At 43.9% G+C, this 26,117-nt stretch overlaps 1 protein-coding gene across 2 annotated transcripts in view; it reads left to right on the top strand.

Annotated features, from left to right (window-relative positions):
• LOC142568140 (uncharacterized) overlaps positions 1–26,117 on the top strand; it is a 113,008-nt gene that overhangs the window by 68,224 nt on the left and 18,667 nt on the right. For both annotated transcript variants that reach the window (XM_075678211.1, XM_075678210.1), the window contains exons 5-7: positions 10,018–10,073; positions 15,271–15,423; positions 23,371–23,420. In XM_075678211.1, coding sequence (XP_075534326.1) covers positions 10,018–10,073; positions 15,271–15,423; positions 23,371–23,420 — 259 coding nt within the window. The remainder of the gene's footprint in view (positions 1–10,017; positions 10,074–15,270; positions 15,424–23,370; positions 23,421–26,117) is intronic.

Below are 26,117 nucleotides of genomic sequence, written 5' to 3'. Positions count from 1 at the left end.
AGCGGTATTAGGCTAGACGTAGAAGATTTATTCTATTCCGTTCCACATGACAAGTCGATGAAATTGGTAAAGATGTGCATGTCTGAAAACATTGAGGAGGTTGCGTCTGTCGACATGTGCTTAGAGACGGTTGAAGCCTCTGTGGAGCTCCTGAGCTTATATTTACGGTTTAGTTTTGTGTCACAGGAAGCTGACCTCTAAATTCCGATGTATGGAGCTCATATTGGGTCTAGAGTTGCACAATGTTGAAGCAATATTTTTTTGAATGTTGTAGATAGGTTGATTGATTTTGAAGCGCTCGTCTTTGTCAACATTTTTCATTACGCCGATGATTATTTTGTTCTGTTTTGGGGGGACTGTGCCATATTTCACCATGTCAACCTAAAGAAGATATTCAAAGAAGTATATTCCGGTTTAAGTGTCCCATGCGGGTTGCCAAAATAATATTCTTTGCAGTTTCTCGATTTACGTTTGTTTCTTCAAACAAAACACATGCGCTAACGTCTTGCTCCTAAATGAAAGAAATTACTTATACAATGTTCATGGCATTCATGATGGCCTAGATCATTTATCTTCCATGGGGCTTGTAGGAGCAGGAAGCAGAAGCGGTAGTTTAAGCCCCCTTGCCATGGATGTTCATAAAGCCTACGGCAAAGTTAGTCACTAGGAGCTCTTTCGCGTTGTGCAATGACTCCAACTTTCTCCGCGCGACCAGGACTCTGTGGTTTTCTCATTGGAACACCGCGCCTCCCGTTCCCAATAGGCACTGACAAAAACAGACACCGCTTCGGACCGGGGTGTACCCCAGGATTCGGTGCTGTCTCCGATAGCGTTTGAAATTGCCATATTTCTCCCCCCGTTGCAACTCGCCGGTATCCCTGATACCTTATTTGTTCAGTACGTGCACAACCTGACAGTGTGGACAAAACATACAGACCTTAAACCCCAGTAGGATGGTCTCCAGACTCCCCTGAACAACAGGTCAGACTAGCGAGCTCGCATAGGACTGACACTTTCTGCAACAAATATTGCGTTTGCGTCTATCACCACTGGACGAGTTGTTCTCTGCTTCCTGCCGACAACCATTCGTTTGCGCCTATATATCCAAGCAATCCCCACTGTATCAACGGTCCACGTGCTCGGAGTCGAACTGGACGCATTTGGCTCTGAGAGCGTGGGTCCGCTTCTCCCGTTGGAGGGACGATTATACCTTGTATCTTATCCGAAACATTTCCGGGAAGGCCTGGGGTGCTTGTACTATAATGGACAGGGTTTCGGTGCGGTGCATCGTCCAACCTCGACTTGTCCATCAAGCTCTATTTCAGCGTCTCAAATGAGAACACTTGGTCCTGCTAAGAAATCGCGAGCCGAAAGACAATGTGGATCATCACATGCCCTAAATGATGCCACCTCTATCCCAACCCTTCAGACAGAAAGGCAGCTAAAGGCAATCTATGTAATTTTTCACCAGAAACGAATGGCTCGTCATCTAAAACGTAAAGCTGTACCTGCTGCGGCGTCTGCAGCCCACTAATACAATCCAACACTGCCAAGGTTATCACACCCTAGGCAGGAATGCCGTCATCACTTAGGGCATAGGACAGCAATTACCGACCACTGACTCGGTTGCAACAATCGAGCCGTCAAGCGCCACATCTTCCGACCCTGATGGCTATAAGTGACTCCATCCAGTCACCTAAAACGCACCTATCGATAGCTCCCTTTTGCACTCCAGCCATCCATGCTCCATGCTGTCTGCAAAGCAACAAACGTCTTCCTACATTACACAGGCACCAGTTACATCGGTAACGGCAAAGCTTGCAGCTATACGGAACAGTTCATAGGCCATGATAATCAAGCTCCAGGGCATGTCAGTGAACAGAAAGTTTATATACAGAGTCCACGCAAGCTGTTCGAGAGGTACGAAAAGTCACCGGCTCTTTTGATGTAACTTCAAACATACATCGCCTTATCGTCTCATGCACTTGTCCTGCCCAGGTACTGTGGACCCGTTGGTACACACGCGCCTAACTTCCTGCAGATGCCGCCTGCCATCCAGTGGAAGCCCAAAACCCATTGTCGCTACTTCTTCTCTTCCAAAATAACGGTTTTTGTTCTGCAAACAGACTCCATATGGCACTGAGCTTGAGTACTCATTTCTCCGCGTGGATCGGACCTTCACAGCGCCCTGAGTGGCCTAAAGGAGGTAGAGCTTAGGAGAATCAGCCTCGACTCATGCGGTACGAGCTACATGCACGACCAGCGTACAGCCTCCAGGTCCTTCTTCTGCCCCTTCTGCACTGCCGCAGCGACAGAGGCAACGCTGGATTGCCTCTTGAGGATCTAACCGGGCGTTCAGGAGGCCTGCGCCCGCTACGTGCGTAGCTTTGGCTACGACGCAGGTCGACTACCCGGCCTAACGCGCTGGATGCATATTCTGCATCGGTGACTCCAGAAATTCATCCAGGAGACAGACCTGTATATATTTATTTAGTTAATGTCATAGGGCATACTTGTGGCAATAAAAAAAGAAGGGTTTAATGCTAATAGCGGTGGAAGCGTACTTCCTTTTAGATGTTACTATCATTTAGAACTTGCGTTTAATGCGAAAACATTATATGCCCCAATACGCGAAAATTCGTAGTAACCGTGACCGAGAAATGGTAGAAAAAATGGCCAGTGGCGCAAACAGGAACAATTTGTCGAAAATGGTCAGACTGGGGTGAAATTTCTCAGACAGGTTCCTGTAAAGAAAGTAAATGGATTACTCAAACTAAAATTTTGTGCATTTCTGCCTGGGTGGCAATCCAACCAGTTCATCAGTGGCGCGAAGTGAGCACGCTTCCTCAACGCTACGGCGGCTCCAGGGCTGGCTAAAGGTGTTGCGAGTGCGTGCGTCATTGCGCACGTCACATCGCAGCCATCTAGCTAACTAATGGTGTGGCCTAGCGCATGCGTCATTGTCCAAGTGGCGGGGTAGCCAACGGGGAGGAGGTATCACCACGTCATGAGTGTATAACTTTCTTTATGTGTATATACTGCAATCCCAAGTTGGGATTTCAGCAGAGTGGAGTACAGCATGATGTACAGGGAAAAAATAAGGTGCAATAATATATACAAAGTTCTTCGTGGTAAATAAAATATGGAATTGCTATAGTAGAAATCACAGATCCAGGCGCGAGCTAAAGAGATCTAGAGAAGGCAGTAAAATTGTATCATTATCTAATTTATTCCATTCTGTAAATGTCATTGGCAAGAAAGATTATTTAAAGCAGCTATTGCGAGTGGAAAAAGGGGTTATTATTAGAGCGTGTCTCTGTCATCTAGCGTATCCAGCAGAGAAAGAGATTATGTCCGAAGTTTCTACTTTGTAATGACCTTTTATTACCTGAAAAAAAATTTAGGCGCAAAGCTCTGTTTCTTTCCGCTAGGTTGGGAAGTTTAGCCTTTGTTAGTGCTGGTGTGATCGAAGTGCGCCCAAAGCTGTTACAGACGAAGCGAACTATGTTTTCTTTTGCAAATTTGCCATCTGAATATGTTTTTGAGCGTAGGGGTACGAGATGATTGCCGCATATTATAATGTTGGAAGTACAACGAATTTACACGCAAGAAGACGAACAGCAGGTTCATGAGCTCGTTCATGACGTTTCGAGGTCAACAAACGGTATAATGCTTTCGCGTCCTCACTCGTAAGCAGTCTTAAGTGTGTCTGCCGATGTCTTTTTTCGCCGTTCGTCTGCTTCTTTCAAAATAACTTTCCGATCTGTTCGAAACGAAGCAAAGAAGTGCTATTTATTTCTCTGTATACGCCCGAAAATTTCGGTATGGGAAAAAGCAAGGCGGAGTAAAACAGGCGAGAGGTAGGAATCCTCTAAGACCAGGACGCGAAGCAAAAGCGTAATACCCATTTGAAATGACAGAAGCGCTTAATTTTTTTGCTGCAAATTTTAGTCCAAATATTCATTTTCATTATCTGCAGCATACGTTTGGGCAGGCTCTCCAGTCTCATCTGCAGTCGGTCCGCAGTGATGGGGTAAAATTTAAGAGTGCACACGCACGCATCCTCCGCGCCATAAGTACTCGATTTTGTGTCATAAAAGAAAAAAACGATCGGTAGGCGCTCATACACAATGTGGTCTTTATTAGGTTGCGCGGTATTTGAAATACTCTCTAAAAATGGGCTTACTTGAACAAGCGGATATTACTACTACAAGGAATCGAAACACGTATACGAGAAATTCAGAAACAATATCACTATTGAATCTTATATATTTTTACTTGACAGAAATGTTGCAATTGACAAATTGCAGACAGTGACATAGGAAGACCTATCCCCTTGTGATGAATTTTCGGTATACGCGCCGTGGTAGCTTAGTGGGTTCGGCGTTGCGCTGCAAGGTCCTGGTATCAACTCCCAGCCGCGGTGGCAGCATTTCGATGGAGACGAAGTTAAAAAACGCCCGTGTATGGTGCATTGGGCACACGTTAAAAAAACCAATGTTGTCGAAATTAACCCGGGGTCTCTCACTATTATCGTGCCTCAAATTATATCGTTGTTTTCGCACAAACCCCAGAATTTTGCTTAATATAACTTCGAGGTAGGAACACATTGCCGATATACATTATTTTCCAAAATGTGGAATGAACTTATTGGCCTTCCAACTACTTTGGTGCTCCAATTAATAACATAATGTTTTGTTAAAGAAGTAACTGGGACAACAGTACATTCTTAAGGCGAGTTTGATGGCGCATATAACAAAATTGGCGCCATTCTGGAAATTGAGTCCGAGTGCATACGCTCGTGTTATGTGCCATTGATTAATTAAATGCGAAGTAAATTACTGAATGTGTGTAAATTGGTGTAATGCGCGTTTTTCTTTCTTGTGCAAGTAATGCCTGCCTCTCTGAATACTACAGCTCAATAACCAGAAATATTTTATCTGCAAGAAACCATTTCTTAATATACTGAAATACTTAAAAACGTTCTCCACGTATATGACAGAGGCTGATTGCTAAAATGTTGAAATACATTTATCGTTTAAAGAGAAATCGGTGGATCCTACTTAAAAGTATTTTATTAGCCCAGAGTCAGAACTCAAAGCAAGAACTGCAAAAATTTACATATCTTTAGCAGTACAGCTGCTAAAATAGGCTTCAGCGGCAAACACTAGAGGATAAATACCTATGTGGAAACTTCAAGATAAAATTGTTATCAACATATGCAGAGAAGCATATGTTTTGCTATTCGCTACGCTGTTGGACGCCTGTGTCTGCGTGCTTCGCAAACAAGTTATTATACTTTAACGCCAAACTGAAATAAAGAATTATAGATTGTGTGACGTTTGCTGAAAGATTAGAATATATTGACAGCGAAAAATATTTTAAATATTTTTTATGTGCCACTGAAAGTATTCTGATTTTATCGTTGCGTCTTGAGCTTTCTTAGTGCACAATTTGGTGTCTAGCCAGTTGAGGGCTGTTGGAACATCAAAACTATTATGTTCAAATTTTGATCGCCACATATATTTCCGAGAATAATTCAATTCTTGGTCCTCAATATGAATTGAATCGTCAACATCTTTCGCAGTTGAAAATGCTGTTTTAGATTTTTTTTTTTTTGCCGTAAACCGTCTCGCTATTTCAATACGTTTTAGCGCTACCTAACACCCGAACATAAATATGTTCCCACATGAGGGATGATGTTCCGGTCTCGATAAAAATGCGATAGCAATTGTATCGACAATTCAGATGCATTTCCGCCGCCGAGGTAGCCGTGATGGTCTGTATAAGGTTCAAGGGCGATACCATTGGGGCCGCACACCGTAAGCCGTATGTGACAGTGAAAGCCTGCGAAGGTGAACCCACGATGGTGGCTTCATCTTGCGCGCGCAGAGGAGGAAAGCGAGAAGGAAGCGCGCCGTCTACGTTAGCGCGGAAGGTACCGAAAGGGGTGGGAGGGTGTGGTAATAAACTCCCGAGGCGGCTCCGTATGGTGCGCCCGCGCATGCACTATCTCGATAGCGATCTGCTTAGTGTGCGCTGTACTCTCGGCACTTATTTAGCGTTGAAGCGAGAGGCATCATGAAGGTCAATTCGGTCGCTATTGCTACACCGCTTCCTCACTCGAGCGTTTTGACAGCGAGTGCCCGTGGTCACCGAGGGAGATGTGGTCATCTTTGCTAGTGCGCGCGTGGCACCATACTTGTTTATTTAGTTAATAAGCGAACGTTTACAGGCTTACACGGCCGACAAAACTACAATCCTTAGATCGTATTGCTCTCTAATAATTTGCTATCTCAATTGCTGTTTCGCCTTTCGGGCAAAAGCACAAAGGCGAAAGTGCGACATTTTATCACATGGAAGATGAAGGTAGATTTCCAACAGCTTTATGAGCTAGAAGTGGCCTCGAAGTATGAGCTGGATATGACTTCCCTGCGGTTGGAACAATATGTGTGTCATGCAATTGCGATTTTATTGTCTTTGTCACGATCAACAAACATGGAAACAAAGCCAAGAGCAATGCGGATATTAAGTACAGAATATGGTCTGGAATGTGAGGCCGAGAATTCTGGTTCCATATATATATTTCTTTTATTTTTGGAAGTGCCTGTGCAAAAGAATAACGGGAGGTTTCCCTATATTAAGTCTCATGTACACAAAGCGCAATTCAATAAACTGAAATATACTAGAATAGAAACATGGGTGACTTGGTAACGATTCATGTTTTGGAAATTAACGACGCAACGCAGACAAGGACGAAGTGAGGAAAGTAACATTTATATACACAGACCTACACAGGCCAACATGTCAACGACTAAGCGACTGTGCATGCGCATTAGGAGCGAACCTGGTGACTAGTCGAATGATTCGTGGAAAACATCAGTGCGTCATTATGTGGATAAAAGCAGCGCGTCAAAGCATGCAAAAACAATAAACCCAATAAAATACTTCTCTATCAAACTTAACAACAACCTATCCTCAAACAATTTCTTCTTTACCATGAAACTCTTTCTTCGTCCTTGTCTGTCTTGCGTTGCCAATTTCCGAAACATGAAATCAAATATATTATACCAACGAAGGTTTAAGACTGACTCACGTGTTTGCAGTTTCGTAGAGCCAGGATCCTCCAATACATTACAGCTGGTCATGAAACTTCCCAGAAATTCACATGTAGGTACAAAAGTTAGCACCAGATGCGCTGGTGTAAGTAGGAGGTCAACCATGTGGAGCGTCAGGTGGCTGGTTTGCACGATCATGCTAATCTCACTAGGAAAGGGACCTTTCCCTCATTTATTTCAGCGCGTTTGTATAGCGAACATTCAACGGAAGTTTTTAGCAATATAGTTTACTGTGCGGTGCGCTTGTGTGTAAATCATACACAGCACTGTTTTCTGATTGACGTCGCCTGCCTCTTCCCTAGTAGCCGTTCTTGCACAAACTGTTTTGTTCAGCTGTCTCTATTTGCACCTTTGTCTAGTTCCTTACATCGATAATTCAGTTATATTAGGTTAGGTAGTTAGGTTAGGTTAGGTTGTAAGTAGTTGATTAGCTAGGAAGATAAGAATATTTGCCTAGTTATTATAGATACGTAGGTTATTAGTGAAGAAATTTGTCACTAAGATAACTTAGTTAATCAGTTTGGTTAGTTAGTTTATTTATTTAGTTAGATTAGTTGGGGCATTAGTTATTATTATGTTTTTAGTTTAATGGGTCAGTTTCTTGTGGTATTGTAGTTTGTTACGTTGCGCATTAGTGAGTTTAGTTAGTTAATGTAGTTCAATTACATATGTTAGATTTTAGTTTTTTATTGGTCTAGTAATCACCCATTTCATTGGTTGGTTAAGGAGCCGCTAAGCTTTGTTACTGTGAAGCTCAGGTTTTTAACACTTAATTACATGAAAGTAAGACGTGAACTTGCTCTGTGGTCGATTTATAACGATGGAGTAGTCCAAGTGTACAAACTCAATTAACTCCTTCTGTCATGAATAATGATATTTTGCAAGAAAAATTAGAAACTGGCAGCAATTGAATCCTTAGGTGTCCAGAGTCTGAAGAAAAAAGTTAACCTGTCTCAGAACGTTGTTAGGGAAATTAGGTCGAGCCCTCATATGTACACTAGTGACTCAATACTAAATCTTTATTTCGCAAGTACGCTTTGCTGTTTACACAAAGGCGGGATATTACTCATTCAAGGTTGAGCGAGTGGCGCATCAACGAGCTCAACGAATGTGCTATTGGAATAAACAGTCTTTCTCATCTGTGATGCAAAGGGAAACATCGCAATGCTGGCAGTGGCCCCGTTGTTTTCGCCACGCTCTTCTCGTACTTGCGCCTCTACGGAAACGGCCTTTTGACTTGCTGATGCTAGTAGTCCTTCGCATCGTGCCTCACAAACTCACGTCACGTTTAGAGGAAGGGCGGTGACTTAAAATGGGCTATTGAGGAATGACATTAAAAAACCAGTGCTAAATTTCAGCGCAGTCAAAATTCTTAAATAAGAAAACAATTATCCGCGCTGCTGAGCGGGTCAGCATCGGCCGAACGAAAATATAATAATGTGCATCGAACTAAGAGTCAATGATATCCGGACAACCATTCAAGTACGCTACATAGCTGCTATACTGACGTCATTCGCTATGGTCCAGAAACATGACCATCTACCATCTTCACGATGAAACAGCGAGCACGGCAACCTTTGTACCCTATTTAAAAATTGCCGCACTCAAAATAAAAGCAATACTAAAGATTTAATTCTTCCATAGGCTAAACAAGTCCAAAAAGTGTCGATAGGTTTAAATTTTTGCACGGTGCCTATGGTTCGCTGCGCGGTAAGGAAAGGGTAAGTCACAGCGTCTCCCGGTGGAGGGGCGGGTGTAAACAGCGTCAAAACAATTCAGTAAGAGAACACTGTGTATTGAGTACCTGTATTTCATAAAAAGTTGCTCCTTTTTACATAAAACACGGGTTTCTACCTGTTCTGAATGATTGATCCTGCGGTAAACGCGAAATTTCAACACCGACAAACGAGAGTTTCCTTGAAACGTGCAGTCCTCCGTCTTTAAACATTTTTACTCTTCAGGTGTACTACGCAACTTGGTATCAGATTGCGTTCATTACGTCTATTTCTGTCTCCAATAGTAGCTGCACCAGTGTGTAGCGTTACTCCATCGCTTTTTAATGAAAAAGGCAACGAAGAAAGTCGCACCTCCTGGTGGAGACACCATGACTGAAAGGGCTATGGTTTAAGCCCCTGTTGCAAACGCAGGTGAACCTGGAAATGAAGCAAGGCATTATAGTTATTTCAAAATTTTTCGCGTTTAATTTTCTGAACACTGTACAGCAATAGGGTGGCGGTTTGCACCCTGTGTCGACAATATTCACATGCCAATGCAGGCAGACACAGAACGCGCCGAACGCCTGTGGCATCCATTCGGCGTCTCCTCCCATCCACTTTCTAGTTGCGCCAGCATCGCGGCGCCTCCACTGCGGGTGCTATACGAAGCTCTCCCATACCGTTACGCGGAACTTTTGTGAACAGACGCAAAGCATTGAAAGAACCTGAGGGGCGGGGTGGGGTGGTATCTGATAAGGGTCCACCTAGTGGACTGTCCATTTCTGCCGCTGCTGGTTGGATGCAGCTGTACGAGAGAGGAGGAAACGAGCGGGCCTAGCCAATCAGGAGCGGCCGAAATGGACAGTCCACTAGGTGGACTCTTACAGAATACACCCCCCCCCCTGGTATACAGCATAGGTCATCATTCCCTGCACTGTATATTGCCATTCCCTTTAAAGTGTTCACTACGTGCAATACTTTCTTTTGCATGGTAACGATATCGTGAAGAAGTGTTTTCTACAATAAAATTTGTAAATCTATATTTAAAACTATTTCTAAAAAATGTAATACGTTACGCACGCATGCGTTCAAGTGTGCGGACGCATACCCATCAATGTCTACTTGCCTCATTACGCACGGACTTCTATTTAACACTTCGATGTTATCTGTGCTCTGTTTCGTAGCACCTGAAGGAACCATCTCTGAACAACAGAGGCGTGATATGGAGATAGCTCGAAAGGTGAGATATTATTGAAAAAATTGCCTTCCAATCGAATATTTTGGCGCGTCTGTGGACTTACTAGCACGTCTATTGAGCTTTACTGTCACAAAATCAAACATATGTTGTCAAAATGCAACAGAATTTAAAAGCCTTTAAAATTGTAATCTTCTTTTCGTTACACATGCCATATTATGCGTTGAATGACAAGCGTTAAGATTCAGCCTTGCTGGCCCGGCAACCTTTCTGGTGATTAGTGCAGAATGATGGGACTAGATTGAATAAAGTCTAGGTATACAAGAACGTGAATTGACAACGCTTGTGTGTAGATTACTAGTGATTGTGTGTGCCTCCAGTTCTATTAATTTCGTCTCATTTTCGGCGCTAATTACTGCAAGAAGCAATTGAGAACGTCTCAGTCATATTTGTTGCGAATCTTCACGCTCCTGTGATTTTATTCCTCTATGGCGAAGGGAATAGGTTGAAACACGGTCGCTTCAAAACACAACTGACAAACAGGGTCTCTTGTTTCATAGACACTTCGTGGAGAAGTTCTGTTTGAACCAAGCGAGGATGTTAGCACACACCATGCAAAAGAAACCCAGCATGCGATAGTACCGCTTTTCGATATTCTAAGGGCGTCAACGACTGCATTTAGTACATTCTTCAGCGTAGATAATTTGTTGTCATGTTGTACAACTTTAGTCATTTTATAACAAGCCAACAAATACTGACACCGAGGACAACACAGGGGAAATTACTTGTGCTCAATAAACAAAATAAAGAAACGATAAATAATGAAAATTAAAGTGGATGAAAAAACAACTTGCCGCAGGTGGGAACCGAACCCACAACCTTCGCATTTCGCATGCGATGCTCTGCCGAAATGCGAAGGTTGTGGGTTCGGTTCCCACCTGCGTCAAGTTGTTTCTTCATCCACTTTAATTTCCATTAATTTAGCGTTTCTTTATTTCGTTTATTGAGTACAAGTAATTTCCCCTATGTTGTCCTTGGTGTCAGTGTTTGTTGACTTCTTATGATATGACTAATAAAAATCGGGCCCCTTGGTTAACCCCCTTTCTTCTCGGTGTTTGCAGGGTTTTCTGCGTGTTCAGAAAATATTGCCGCAAAAAGGAAAAATCACCACACCACCAAGTAACATACAACAGTATTATTTGTGCTTTCGCCAGCGTATTAAATGTCCGCTCCTATGCACACACAAACCTGTAGAATTATAAGGGCTCAACTAACGCCGACAATACTTACTTTCTGACCCAGTGGTTTGCATCAATAAATGATGTTAGTTCTCCCGCCACTGCGTGCACAAAGTGTTCTGTGCAGCAGTTTTCTAATACACCTCACACACGGAGACGCGGCAGACTCCTTAACACTGTTCTTCAGCTCCATCCATGTTTACTGCAATTATCTTTTCTTAGAAAGCTCTACCACAAAACTGTAGGGGCCATCCTTTCCCTTTCTTAACCATCGAAATTGGCGACGTTTATGAATTAGTCGAACATTGAATAATGTTTTTGCAGCCCTTCCACTGACATGGTGAGCAATGGCATCTTTTCGTCTCTGAGACACAAGAGGTGTGCGGCCGCACACCTTTTATGCGGCCGCACGCCTATTGGGCTCAGTGATCACTTGGTGCTTCGGGATGGCAGTGTGTTCAACACAAACTCATTCAACGAATGCACGTTAGGCTTTTCTAAGTAGTGGGGAGTGCACAGTTCTCCTTGCTTTTAAATTCTTGGGACAGGTAAGCATTTGCGGTGTTCATTTCACGCCTCTTTCCTTGTTGTTTAGGCCTACCTTCACTTTATCATGGAACGTTAAACATCAGCTTTTGCGCCAACGCCACCTCAGCACTCATATCCGTATGATTGGCGGCTGCGGCGTCTATTACTTGCCTCTGCAAATACTAGCAGGGAGGCACAAAAGCATGACTCATACTGAATAATAAAGGCATCAGTGAACTAAGCCAGACCACGAGAATTCACTATAGATGCATATGAACTTGCTCAACTGTCAATTTTACTGGTTAATTCAGCCGTTCGAAGTAAATGAGATGGCTCACAGGAGCGCGCGAGACCTAACCTTCCGCGACGCCCCCTATTCTGGTCGTGACCATCCCAGCGAGAATCGGGACCCTCCCTCCACATATAACGAGATCATAAAGCACTTTTATCTAGACCGCAGAATATACAGCACACCTCACAATAAGCTCACCAGGCCTCAAGCCCTGACGTTCAGAATGCTTCAAACAAACACGTACCCCACGCAGAACAGACTCCACCAGTACATGCCTGACCTATACAAAACATCATATTGCGAAAATTGCCATAGAACACTAGACGTACATCACTTGCTCTGGCCGTGTGGTCGGACCCACGCAAACAAGGATCAAGACTCCGCCAGGCTACAAGACGCATTACGCAGCACGGACCTGGCGGAGCAGCTTTAGGCCGTCCAACGAGCCCACGATGCGGCCAGGGAGTTACAACTCCCGGTCCCAACGTGGGAGTAGCCCGCTCTATGGGACCTTGCGCCCCGTAGCTCGCAGGACCTTTCTATAAAGTTACTCCATCCATCCATCCATTTTTTAATTTCTAGTCTTAGAGGAAACAGAAAAAACCGAGAATAGAAACAATGGGACAGGGGAGGGCTGGACACTCCACGGTCCTCGATGCTCTGCCATGAGGTTTTAGGAGCGCTCTCCCGTGAGCGTACTGGATCCTCTGGCATTATGTACACTACCGTAATTTATGAACTTCCGTGTTTCGCTTAGCTGGAACTATTCGCCGAAACTGGTTCCCGTGACAACCGTGTGCTCCTCGATAAGCTCAGCAGTGCCTGTAGAAGCGCAGTGTTGTAGATCTAGTAAGACGGAAAGGCTGCGTTTCGCCATTCCGGAGTCTCTTTAGTCAGAATCGCACGCGACAACAGCGAAGAGACCAATTTGTGGCAAAAAAGCAACGTTGGCTTCGTCATGACGCAAGGATATCTGCTCGCACAGGCATTTATCCGGGTTAGGTGCTGCTATCGCAGAATTATAATAGCCCCTTGGTAGTTCAGAAGGCAGTCGATCCTTGGAATTACTTTGCGCGAGCAGTTAGCTAACTGATAGAGGAAGCAATCAGGGAGTCTCGAATTCGAATTATAACTTAGCTGGAGTTCTTCTCACGGCCATGTCATCTTTCGCAGTTCAGCTGCTTATGCATCGCTGCTAGATGAGCAACTCGCAACAGTGGTGACGAAAAAACCTATAGTATGACTTTTTTTTTTACTTTCGAATAAGTGTGTTGGCGTCTTCGAGGCGAAAAGCTGTGACCTACAGCTTTAATGTGCCTGAAGCCCTTCAAACGAGACCACTTCGTCTGTTGTTGACATACGACATAAAAACACTTTTCTTCTGAAATAGTGACATGCGTACTTGTTTAGGTTTTTTCCGGCCACCAAATTTTACGGGCTAGAAGCTTAAGGTTACCACTCAGTGCTCAAGACGCCCCTGCATGCATCGCAGCTTTATCTATAGTTATTGTTCCTTCTAATGATATGTCATCCATGCAGTCACTGAACCTTGTGCTCGTAGATTGTATGAGCCGGGAGAATAGTGAGACATCTTTTAGAAGGTACCAGATCACCACAGGTTATGCTGGTACGTTCGACAAATCGTGTAAAAGTAGCCGACGCATCTGACCCGTAGACAAAGTTTCGGCGATAGACTTGTCTGGTGGCCGCTATCATTGTGTTTACTGTTTATTTTTTTTTTGCTGGGTACTTGTCGGTGCAAAAACACTGTTAGTATCGAGACTTGCGTTTCGTAACACTATGGTTTGATGAGTGGTTTGAGTGTTGTTTGACAGCTTTGCCTGCGGTCTTTTGCCGTGAGGCTTATGAGTTGGCCATCCTGCCGTTAACTTTCTTGGGTACGTGTGAATGCGTATATGGTTAGCCCTGGGAGACCAGTCAGCGCTACTCACAGTCATCCTTGATAAACGACGTGGAGTATTTTGCGATTCGCAGCCGTGCAAAGCATGTGAAGTTACGAGCAAGCAACTGCAAATAAATCCTCCTAAGCTACCTCACCGCACCAAGGGTGTCAAATTCGGGGCACTCGTTATGAAATGGCGTAAAAGAACACGGTAAACCAAGTGACATGATTTTTAATTAATTATACACACATAAAGCAAGCTGATACTGAAGCCACAAAAAACACAGAAGAAATAAGCTGTGATTCCTAAGTGCAATGTACTCCTATACGAGCTGACGGAAAGCGTCATAATTTAACCTATATTGAAACCAGTGTGAAGGTAAGCGACCCTATTATAACAGTTCACCTATTTTCCTGTTTGACCATTCTTTCTTTTCACCATTGTTTGTAGTTTCACCATTGCAATCGCGCAAGTATTTCCTATAAGAAAACCTTAGTTTGAAGCAACTTTATTCGTCGACATCCCAATAGATAGATGGCCGGATAATATGTTACAGTTAACAAAATATTTGATTACTAGCTGGCTTTAGAACTTTCGAACGTGACACAAGGAACCATGCCGTCTATCGTGGGGTGCCTCAAGGCCCATTTTTATTTCGCTTCAACTTACCATTCCTACATTGAAACTGTCACAGAGGCACAAAACCGTTAAAACGAGTTATAAAATATGGTTGTCTTTCTTAGTGAGCTTCTTTTACTCGATAATCACGATTCCTTTATAATGGCGTTTTTCCTTGTGTGTTGACGTTGTAGTTACGGTAGGATTAAGAACCACTGATTGTTTACAAGACTTCACCTGTAAGACAGAGAAACAGCAAGGAAATGAAACTCATGGAGGTCAACCACAATAATGAATTTATGAGATCATTTCTAACTGCAACATGTCATGCTTACTTCGAGTCATTGAAAAATAATTCTAACAGAGAGCGTCAGGTCTCCCCTAAAATGGTCCCAGAAAGTGCTGCCTGCCTAACTGTGCTCGAAACGCTACCGTAAGTACTCACTGTGCCTAAGCGCATAAATTTTCTAGAGAATTGATTAGGCCATTAGCTAAATACCTATTTTATCATGAGCACAGCCCATTATATTTTAGGGTAAAGGAAGATATATGATCATACAAAGCGACAAAATGATTACGTAAGGATGTTGGTTATAAGTACAGTGAATTACGCGTTTGTTACTGCACGTTCTGTGAGAATATGTATTGCTTTCAATGCGCAGTTACTGGACGGGAAGAACAGACTCATCTTATTTTCTGATGTGAACGGTTATGCAAAACTAGAACAAGATATATGCTGGTCATCTATCAAATATACTCCTATACCAGCTGACGGAAAGCGTCATAATTTAACCTATATTGAAACCAGTGTGAAGGTAAGCGACCCTATTATAACATTTCACCTATTTTCCTATTTGATCATTCTTTGTTTTCACCATTGTTTGTAGTTTCACCATTGAAATCGCGCAAGTATTTCCTATAAGAAAACCTTAGTTTCAAGCAACATTATTCATCGACATCCCAATAGATGGCCGGATAATATGTTACAGCTAACAAAATATTTGATTACTAGCTGGCTTTAGAAATTTCGAACGTGATACAAGGAACCATGCCATCTATCGTAGGGTGCCTCAAGGAGATGCACTGAGACCAAATTTATTTAATATTGTTCGTGTTGGGGGGAACTTCTAAAAGTACTCTTGAGCAAAGTGTAGGTCTCTGTGTACGCACATGTCATCTGCATATGGACAGTGACCAAGTACAAACCAAGCTACAGCGTGCCGCGTCAATAACTTCAACTTACCTTAACAGTTGCGGACTACATCTCTCACCGACAAAGAGTCTAGCCATGCATTTACACAGAAATCAATAGCCTGCTACCCCTTATGATTGAAGGGAAGACTATACCTACGGTAGCCCACTACAGGTTTCTCGTAGTCACCATCGGCCGGGGCTCATCTTCATCAAAGGCTATCTCAGCATTACGAAAAAATCTGGACAGCTTTACTCAAGTCATTTGTCATATATCTTGAAAATCGTGTGGGCCATCCAAATCATCGCTTCTGCAACCTTTAAATACCTAAGCATTTCTATGGTCGCCCAACCAGAAAACTGTCCGTCCGTCCTTCCTTCGCGTAAGGTGATCGCTTTCAAGATAGAGCCAGCCAGCTGTGGAGGACGACGACGACAATAGCGCGAGCATGCAGTGGCGCGAAAACTTGGAAGTGGCCCAACTTGAAATCTGGTGGTAGGCCTAGCTGTATTTAGGCTAGGTAAACATGAAATTTAAGGGTGGGCCAAGCAAAGTTTGCATAGGCCAACTTAAAATTTGGGGATGTGCCAACGTTCAAATGAACGATTCTGAGTGTTCTTCACGTTATGAACACCTCGTGGATAAGCGAGCGCGTTGAGACGCTTGGCGTGTTTTCATTGGGCCTTACCGAAGCGCAGTCAGAACGCAGTCGAGAGCTTGTGTGGACAAGGAACGCGGGCTTGCGTGAGTGACAGCGAGGTTGACAGAGCATCGCGGCGAGGCACTCGGCCCCCACACAAGGATTCACGCGATTCTGCTGCAGCTGGTGTTTGCTTTTAACCGCTCTGCTCCGTCGAGGCGCGCTCGTGCCTGGCGTTGCGGCTTAATTGGCACAATTGCATTAAAAAGGTTGAATGCGGCGAGAAAGTCTGTGAATTGTCTGCTAAAGGCCAAGCATTCTTTTCCACCGAAAGGGCCGTGGGTAGATTGGAATAAGTTAGGAAAGACAAGTAAGCAACACTAAGGAAAAACGAAGTCACAGCCGAGTCAAACAATGATCACGCACGCTTTGGTAGACAACTCCCAGAATTTCTGAAGTTCTTGTTGAATCAATCCGCTACAGGGCCCCTGTACTTTCTCACATTCGTACATCTGCCTTACCCCCTTGAAAGTGCTCAAACTCACGTACCATGAATTTGCGTAGGACTACCGCAATGTGCTTCTACATTGGGCACTATTGCAGAGACGCGAGTACGCCCAGTTTGAGTTTGCCTGCAACAAGAGTCAGTTTGAGTGCATCTATGGCTACGGACTAGGCACAGGAACTATCCACCGATAGATGTAACAAGCATAGGACATGCCGCCGCCTACCCAGAAACAGCGTTGCCACAACAAGATATACTGCCGTCCGACATCGCACCGCATGACATACCGGAAGTTGCGGTGTGGACGATGGTAAAGCCAATGGTGAGACTTTCAGTCCCCGAAAGAACGCGGCCAAAAGATGCCACTTGCTGGGTTTAAGCATTTCGCTTTATGCTACAATGCTTACATGTATATAGACCGGACATGTTCTTGCGGATGGTTCTGTAACGCAGGCCTCTTCCGCGGCAGCTGACATGGTACCAGGAAAGGGGATCGTGCAACGATTCAAGATAGGACACACAACATTGCCAACAGCAAGCTGAATTGACCAGTGTTCGAGAAGCAGTCCGCTTGATAGTGCAACAAAGCCTCGAGAAATGGACGGTGTCCTGTGACTCAAAACCGGCGCTGCAACTCATACGTAGCTATATGAATCGTAAAATTGCCCATAGACCTTTGGTTTATGACATGGTGCCTCTGCTTGCTGAAGCGCCTAAATCCGGGCATACAATCCTGCTGCAATTAATTCGTAGCGATTGTGGTATAGTTAAAAATTAGCACGCTGACGCGAAGGCAAAGAAAAGGCACACACTGTTGGACAGATTACAAAGCTTAATCTGTTCTGGTTTGACATCAACGCCTTACTCCAACACTCAATCAAAACATGTATGTCGCGACCCGGCATATGCCCGAACTTCGGCAAGAGCGCTTCCATAAACATGAAGTTGGGGTGCGATCGGAGATGGTTGTTCGGCGCGTTCGTTCGGTTACCGGCACGCGCGATTGGCCTACTCCGCGCCGACGTCGCCAGCCGCGGGGCAAGGCTACGTTTTTGGTGACGTCAAAATGACGACACGCTCCTGTCAATCATCCTCCCACCGAACATTTCGTCTGCTAGGCGCCAAACCAGATGGAAGCTGGGAAAATTGTAGCGATCATACGGCTTCGCATGGCGCGTAGGTGCATTGGATTCGATCCAACCGGCGGCTGCGGCATGGCACGTTTGGATCCAATCCATAGTTTAATTCGAGAAAATGGCGCTTGCGTTGGGAACTTAGGTTGTTGCGCTGGCGTTTCTAGAGGAAGGAGGACTGCGGGTGGCGGTGTGAAACGCGTTTGAAGAAATGACAGAAAGTGAAGTCGGGCGTTGTTTTTGTTTCTCGAAACGAATAATTCGTTGGTTGTACAGCGAAATCAACCCCAACATCGGTGCCAGCGAGCCACTGTAATGTTGTCACTGCCTCTTCAAAAGTGCGCCACTCTTCCTGTAGTTTCTTTCTTCTTTTTTCTTATCGCTGTGCGCGACAACACCTAGGGACAACACAAAGAAACTAATAGTTACAAATTGCAGTAGTCACACGTACTACTATTTGAAAACGTCTTTGGTCTTGAGAAGAAAGAATACATTTTTTTTTAGATAAAGATTTCATTCATTTGGAAGACGAGAAACATTTAGTTTTGTAGTATACTGTCTGCAAGCAGACGACAAACGACAGAAGTAAACTTCCGGGGAGGTCACTGCTTCCTGATTGGCTGCTCTCTCCGCCCCGTTCTCACAAATTTTGCATATTGCCACTTAGTGACGTTGCAGCAACCGAACAGAACGCGTATCGAAGAAAATATCTCCGATCGCGCCCCTGGTTTGCGATTCCGACTTCCACTTTGGTTGCGAAGAGGCCAGGAAACACTCATTCACCTATTACGGCACGGTGTGACGTGCACTCACCGATACCTTCACAAGATTGGACGAGAACAGGATCCTGAGTGTAGCGTCTGTCACACTCCAGAGACAACCGGCCGTGGCTGCTTAGTGGCTATGGTGTTGCGCTGCTAATCAGGGAGTCCCGGGACGAAAGCCACGCCACGGCGACCGCTTTTCTACGTGGGTGAAATGCGAAAACACCTGTGCACTTAGATATAAGTGTGCTTTAAAGAACGCGAAGAAATCGAAATTTCCATAGTCCCCAATACGGCGTGCCTTATAATCATATACAAGGAAAAATAGCGGTAACAATTAGGGAGGAGATAGGAAACACGGACGAGCGCAGAACACGGAAAGAGTCAAAAGAGGTAGTGATATGATTTAGAAGTACTGGCTGTAGGGCGTGTTGGTGCTCCATACTCAAGGAAGCATAACACAAACGAACAGGAAAGAGATAGATAAACACAGACATCTGTTCTCGTCCCTGCTCGTTTGCGTGATTCATTGAGTATGGATTACCAACACGCCCAACAGTCAGTATATCATAATCAAATCGTGCATTTGGCTCGCAAAACCCCATGCGATAATTTTAAATGCGAAAGCATTTCTATGGTTACCAAACGAGAAACTTACCGTCCGTCTTTCATTCGCGTAAGACGATAGCTCTCCATATAGAGGTATCCAGCTGTGGAAGACAATGACGAATGCGCCAGCAGTGGCGCTAAAGTTTGTGCATGGGCCAACTTGAAATCTGGGAGCGGGACAACCTAAATTTAGGGATGGGGCCACCTATATGTGGGAATGATCCAACTTGAGATTTGCGGATGTGCCAACCTAAATTTGAGAGTGGGCCAACATAGGTTTGAGTTTGGGCAAATTGAAAATTTGTGGATGGCCCAAGTTGAAATCTGGAGGTGGCGCTTTCTAAATTTGGGGGTGGGTCAATTGTAGGGGTAGGCCAACTTGAATTTGGGTGTGGCCCTACTTGACAATTTGGGGTGGCCCAATGTCCAATAGAACATAGCTGAGCGTCCCTCGCGTTATGAACACCTCTTGGACAAGCGAGCGCTTTGAGATGCTTGGCGCGTTTACATTGGGCCTTTCCGAGGCGCAGTCAGAACGCAGGCGAGAGCTTGTGTAGACAAGGAATGCGCGCATAACGCATGCTTGCGAGAGCGACAGCGAGGGTGACATGGCATCATGGCGATGCACTCTCCCCTCACGCGTGTCCTCACGCGCTGATGCTGCAGCTGACGTTCGCTTTAGACCGCTCTGCTCCGCCGAGGGGCGCTCTTGCCTGGCACTCCTGCTCAATTGGCACAATTTCATTGAAGAGGTTGATGCCGCGACAAAGTCCGTGAATTGGCTACTAAAGGCTAAGCATTCTTTGCCACCTGAAGGGTCATGGCTAGAGGAGCATAACTAATTAAATGCAAGTTAGCAACACTAAGAAAATACAGTCACAGCCGTGTCAAACAGTGCTTCGGCTTTAGTAGACAACTTTCAGAATTTCTGTACTTTTTTCCATATTCTCATAACAAGGTCTCCTGAAAACCACGGCAATTGCGCTTATACCCTGAGTCCGAATTTACAGCAAGTTACAAGTTACAGCAATTACTGCTTAATTTAGAGTTAGGAATTCTTCTCACGCAAGGAACCACGTACTCAATGTGGCCATGTGTCGCGAGTGCAGGCATCAAAGAAGCCCAACAGAGATCCATTCTTAGTCCTCCAGTATACATACTGTACTGTCACATTTATTGTTCTATGAAGTGCAGTAGAGAAGGAACATTTTCACGTTATCACCCATTGATGAGCTCTTGGATTGTACTGTGTACAGCTTTCCTTTCATGCGGCCAAATTACGTAAGTCCAAATATCCGCGACATAACTGAAATTTACATACTTGCATATCACATTTAATAATTCGACAACGACCTCCAATGAAATGAGGGGATGAATTTTGGGCAGAACCTTTGGCACGTCAGCAATGTAGGGGCAACGCTTTGTAGCAACGCAGCTGAATACTACTGTCAGTACGAAGACGTTACCAGGTCACTCAGTCATTCTTCTTGCGCTTATCTGCGGCAATATCTGCATTGCCAGAAATTTCAACTGCCAAAATCTACGTCAAGATGTTTCAACTGCTAGCGCTGTTTGCCACTGAGAGCACGCGGTTTCAGTGTTCTTAAGCTTTGTATATTTTATGTCTCAGAACAATTTCTGTAATCCCCTCCTCACTCTAGACGTCATTGCGGATCGCTTTGAGACCGAATAAAGTGTTCTAATTTAAAATATTAGTCCTGATATATTACGTTGAATTTACGAAAATCCGCAGCTGCTCTTTCAGTACCTTGCACATTGAGCACTCATAACAGCGCATAGTCTCATTGCCGGTGAACGATAGCTTAACATTGCTCAAACTCATTAACGATAAAGCAGCAATGTTGACCCAAACAATATCGTGAAATTCAAAGACGACATGATGAACGTCGCAATAGAAGTTACTAAACAGGTCATAGTGAAATATTTAGCGCGCAAAATTTACAAGTACACAGTGAAAGGGGACACACGAGCGCTTACTCGAAACTGTTTATTTTTGGAAAGATATAGAACATAAGTATCCCAGCTATCAGCGCTGAGCATGTGCAGCAAGAGTCGTCAGTAAAACAGAAATAGATTAAACACCGAAAAAAAAAAGGTTCAACCAGTATTTAAAAATGCAAATGCATTTTCAGGGATTGCAATCGATGGTTGGCTTATGCATTTTTCAGCACACTTTTTGATATGAAACGCTTCTGTGATTTCACGTGTTAGTTTGTTTTTATCTAAAAACAAAATGTCAGTGTTTAAAAATACCGGATCACAATGACATAGATTACAGTGGTTCTACAAGTACGAATAGTTTGCTTTATCGAGAGAACGTTCATGTTCTTTTAGACGGGTGTTTATGCACCGACCGGTTTGTCCTAGGTACATGTTGTCCCAGGTTAACGGACGCCGGTACACAACACCTATTCTGCATTTTGTGAAATTTTGATCTTCTTTAAGACTGCAGCTGCATTTTTTTACCCTATTGTCAAACTTATTCGAAATAAGTTTGACGTTCTTTTTGTTCCATTGCATGCCGCCGCAATTTTCAACCACCCACTGCAGGCTAAGCAAGGCGAAATGAAACAATTGCAGGCGTCGGCAGCACCCACCGCATCCGTCTATCGGTTTTCACGGCACTGGCTCGGTCCCATCGAATCGCTCTGCACTTAAGCATACTACTCGCCTCTTTTCAGTCAATTACATAAGACCAGTTGACCAATGTAAACAATGCTATTTGCTTTGAAAGCAAAACAACGAGACATCCTATAAAAGAGAAGTGCGTTTGATTGGCCTTTTCAAGTAACGCTGCGTAACACCCAATGCTTGGGTCGGTGCTTACGTAAATTTGACGGAAGCGGATTGGAATAATTATACGTTACAGGGCCTATGATGTGATTAAATACTCTTATCTGTCCTATATTATGAGTAGAGGCAACAGTCTATAACATTCTAATAGGCTGCCACTGAGCATTCAAAAGTGCAATGTTTTACGGTGGCATTGCAGCAATCATCGCTGGTTGAAGCATAAGGAAATCAGCTATGTGCTACTCTCTCAAGCTTTATCTTTCACTTTCTGCCATCTCAAGCGCTCGCAGTTTCTGAGCTCCAAGCAGAATAGATCTCCCTAACGTCCTGTTTTCCGATGCGCCATAGGATATGGTACTGCAGCGTATGTAGTTCCTTACTTTGACAACGTAGCCCCTGTATTCCTTAGAACAAAAGCAAACTTTTCTTCCAACAAAAATGGCACAGCATGAAGACTTATTGTGGCCTCGCTTATCTGCAGCTCAATAACATTCAAACAGTACTAACAGGCAAATACAAGAGAAAATATCAATGAACCACTGATGTTGCAGTAACGAATGCGTTTCAGAAAAATTTGCAATAAAGTTGTGTCAAATTTAGTGGTTGTCCCGAAAGTAGGCTAGAAATGAGTTAACGTAATACGGTTGAACAGTAATCCTACTGATGTGATCTGCTCCATAGTTATAATGCGCAGGCATCGTGTATTTTATATTTGAAACCTCAGTTCGCAATTATAATGCATCTGTACTCTGTTAGCAAATTAACGCAGGAATTATTTGATAGAGGCAATCATTGATCAGTGTTTTTTCATAAATCTATCTTGTGGCTTTTAACAAGCGCATTCTTGTTTTCGTCTGCTTATGTGAATATTCATTCTCTATTTTGCCTGTTCGTATATCCTGCACTGTAAGTTAACATAATTTGGTTTGAAATTAGCAAATGTAAAAAAGAAACACAAACGTAAGTCACGTTAAATACGCAAACCACGCCAGAAATGCGAAGCGTGGGATGAAAACGTACGATGGCTTTTACGAAACGCTAATTCCTAATTGAGTACGTGGCACGTATCCCACACCTACAGAAAATAATGTTGGTTTTTTCGCAGCAACCTCAAGGAACAATTCCTTCGGCAAAGGAACGCAATATGAAAACAAGGTATGAGACATCGCTTTCCCCAGGGCACGTTTCTAAACACAATTTGCTTTCCTTCAACTTATAACTAATTTTACGTAGTCTGAGGACAGTTACACAATGGTTCCTGCTCGCGATTCCTAAGGAAGCAGTCACTGAATAGAGCAATTCACGAACTTAAATATTATCTTAGTTTTTTTCAATTCCACAGTGGTTCGCTTGGTTGGAATTCATTGCGACTGGGAAAAAGACAGCAGAACACAACAAACAGCGCTGATCGGGTTGATGATGATTTTCTATGTAAGCGAATAGCCAAACTATCCTAGTGTGCAGCAGACATAGAGCTTAGTTGTTAATGTAACGACAAGCCCTTGAAATGATATTCGTTTTACTAAATTCAGAAAAAAAAGGAACTGCACAACTGTACAGTATCATATTTTACGAAAATGGTGTGAAGATATGCAGTGCGCAAGCAAATGTTTAAGTGTGTTTCAATTAGCGGTGAAAAAAGGTGCGAAACCTCCGTTTTTGACCTGTTTCGAGGCGTTAAAACGCTCCAAAATTTCTATGCATGAATGAATGGAACAAAAACGGCAGAAGTTTCGTATTTCCTGGCATTGGGGACGTATACCAAAAGGTTAACGCCTGTACGTTAATTAAGTGTTTTGAAAATAGTTTATGAATACTTGTCTGCAGTCAATTTTTGAGCGTTATTAAAGGCATATAGTTGCTTTTCCCCAGCCTCTTCAGTGAAATGTGTGATGGATAGTCTAAATTTCATCAGTGTAGAATTATTTTGTAAGTGACAAACGATAAATGTTTACTCTCGGTAGTTTATTTACAGTCCTTGTACAAAGTTATTGAATTACCCGCCGTGGTTTCTTAGCCGCTTCGCTGTTGCGCTGCTAAGCACGAGATTACGGGATCAAATCGCGGCCACGTTGGCTGCACACTGATAGAACCAAATTAAAAAAATGAGATTAAACATAGATTTAGGTGCACGGTATGGAACCCATGCGGACAAAATTAATCCGGAGTCACCCATTACGGCGTGCTCACAGTGAGATCGTGGTTCTGACACTTAAGTTGGCACAACCTAAAAGTTCTTCAATTCCAGTGTCACGGAATTGTCCAATGTTTCGCAGATTGTTAGAACGACTGTACCAGACAAGGTCTACTTTAGCGACAATATGCGAAGTGTAATGTAATGTAATAGGTGGCGAAAATGTTAGTTTCTGGCTTGAAGAAACAAGCTTGAAATAATTAACGGACCCTAGTTCTAACGGTATTTATATGCTTTATACGACGATTATAATTAGTTTCTCCAGTGTTATCAGTGAACTAAGCAAGCCACCTTCTTAAATTTTACGAAATTAGGAAAAGGCATCGCTAATCTCTACGCAAAATTGAAAATATGTGGTGAATTACTGCTTTTGCAACTAATTACGTATAAAAGTTCTCCCGAGCGCTACGTGTCTGTTTGGTTTTACGATAGGAACTGAAATTTACCAGCTTCCTTGGCATAACTACATCTGATACCAAGATATCATTGCCGAACGTGTGGGGAACGTAAACGAAAAGCAGTATGACAATTCAAACGGATGTGAAGCAGATACTGTGGTTATGAAAAAGTAATTTAGGAAGCATTATAAAGCGTCAGGCTGCAGGGTTCACCTATGTTTGCCAATGATCCGAGGGAAGTGCGCGTTACACAAAATTGACATCTTAAAGCTAGGCTTTCTTTGCCTCTTCCGTCCACTTATCCACTGCTGCTGCTGCTCTTTCCTTGCACGCCGCGCCGGGAGGTGGTGCAGAACGTCAACATCAGGAGCGTCAGGAGTGTGGAAGAGAGGAAAGGCGATGCAAGAAACTCGTTTCGACCATTGCACCTCGTCTAATGTGCACAATGCCCTAAGGAGGGCCCTAGGCGTCCCCACAGTATCCTCTTGACGGTTGTGATTATCCTTGACCCGCATCGAAAGCAATAAATAGAATCGACGGAGCAACACAACAAAGAACCAACAACCTTGGCATTCTTTTCTCGCAACTCGCATACATGGTGGTAGGGCGAGAGAGGGAAAATGCGAAGTAAGGTGGCGATGAAACGCTACTACTAGGGTGCCTCGATGCGCGCGCTCCCGAGGTACCCTAGCTACTATTAAACAGGACAGTGCTTGCGGACAAACTGGATAAATTTCATTTTAAGGTAGGGTAGGGTATGTTTCCGCTATTTCTGTAAAATAAATACCGTGCCTTGCCTAGGGCAGAACTGACGCACGGTGTGCAGACTCAAAGCAGCATTAAATCACCGTAGCATTTAGGCGTCGCATTTTCCTGTGCCAGCCGTGGTAGTCTTGCTGCTATGGCATTGCTCGAAATTGCGGGTTCGATCACAACCCCATTACGTCGGTGACCTAAAAAAAACGCTCCCATAGTTAGGTTTAGGTGGCCCCTAAAGAACCCCAGGAGGTCAAAATTAATTCGTTGTCTGCCCCTGGAGCGTGTCTCATAAGAGAATTGTGGTTTTGGTGTGTACTGACCCATGATTAAAGTGAAGTTTAACGCTGCTACTATTTCGAAGCATGTGCCGTGTGAGGCGATGGCGCTAGTAACTTTCTCGGGCGTTATGAACAATGGCGTTCAACAACACCTCAATCAAACACGTTTCGCTGTTTGTTGCGTGTACTGTGAAGACACATTCGCCGTCAACATCACCGCTAC

The sequence above is a fragment of the Dermacentor variabilis genome, unplaced genomic scaffold (assembly GCF_050947875.1).
Source record: "Dermacentor variabilis isolate Ectoservices unplaced genomic scaffold, ASM5094787v1 scaffold_17, whole genome shotgun sequence".
Taxonomy (NCBI): domain Eukaryota; kingdom Metazoa; phylum Arthropoda; class Arachnida; order Ixodida; family Ixodidae; genus Dermacentor; species Dermacentor variabilis.
This window is presented reverse-complemented; position numbering and strand designations above follow the sequence as displayed.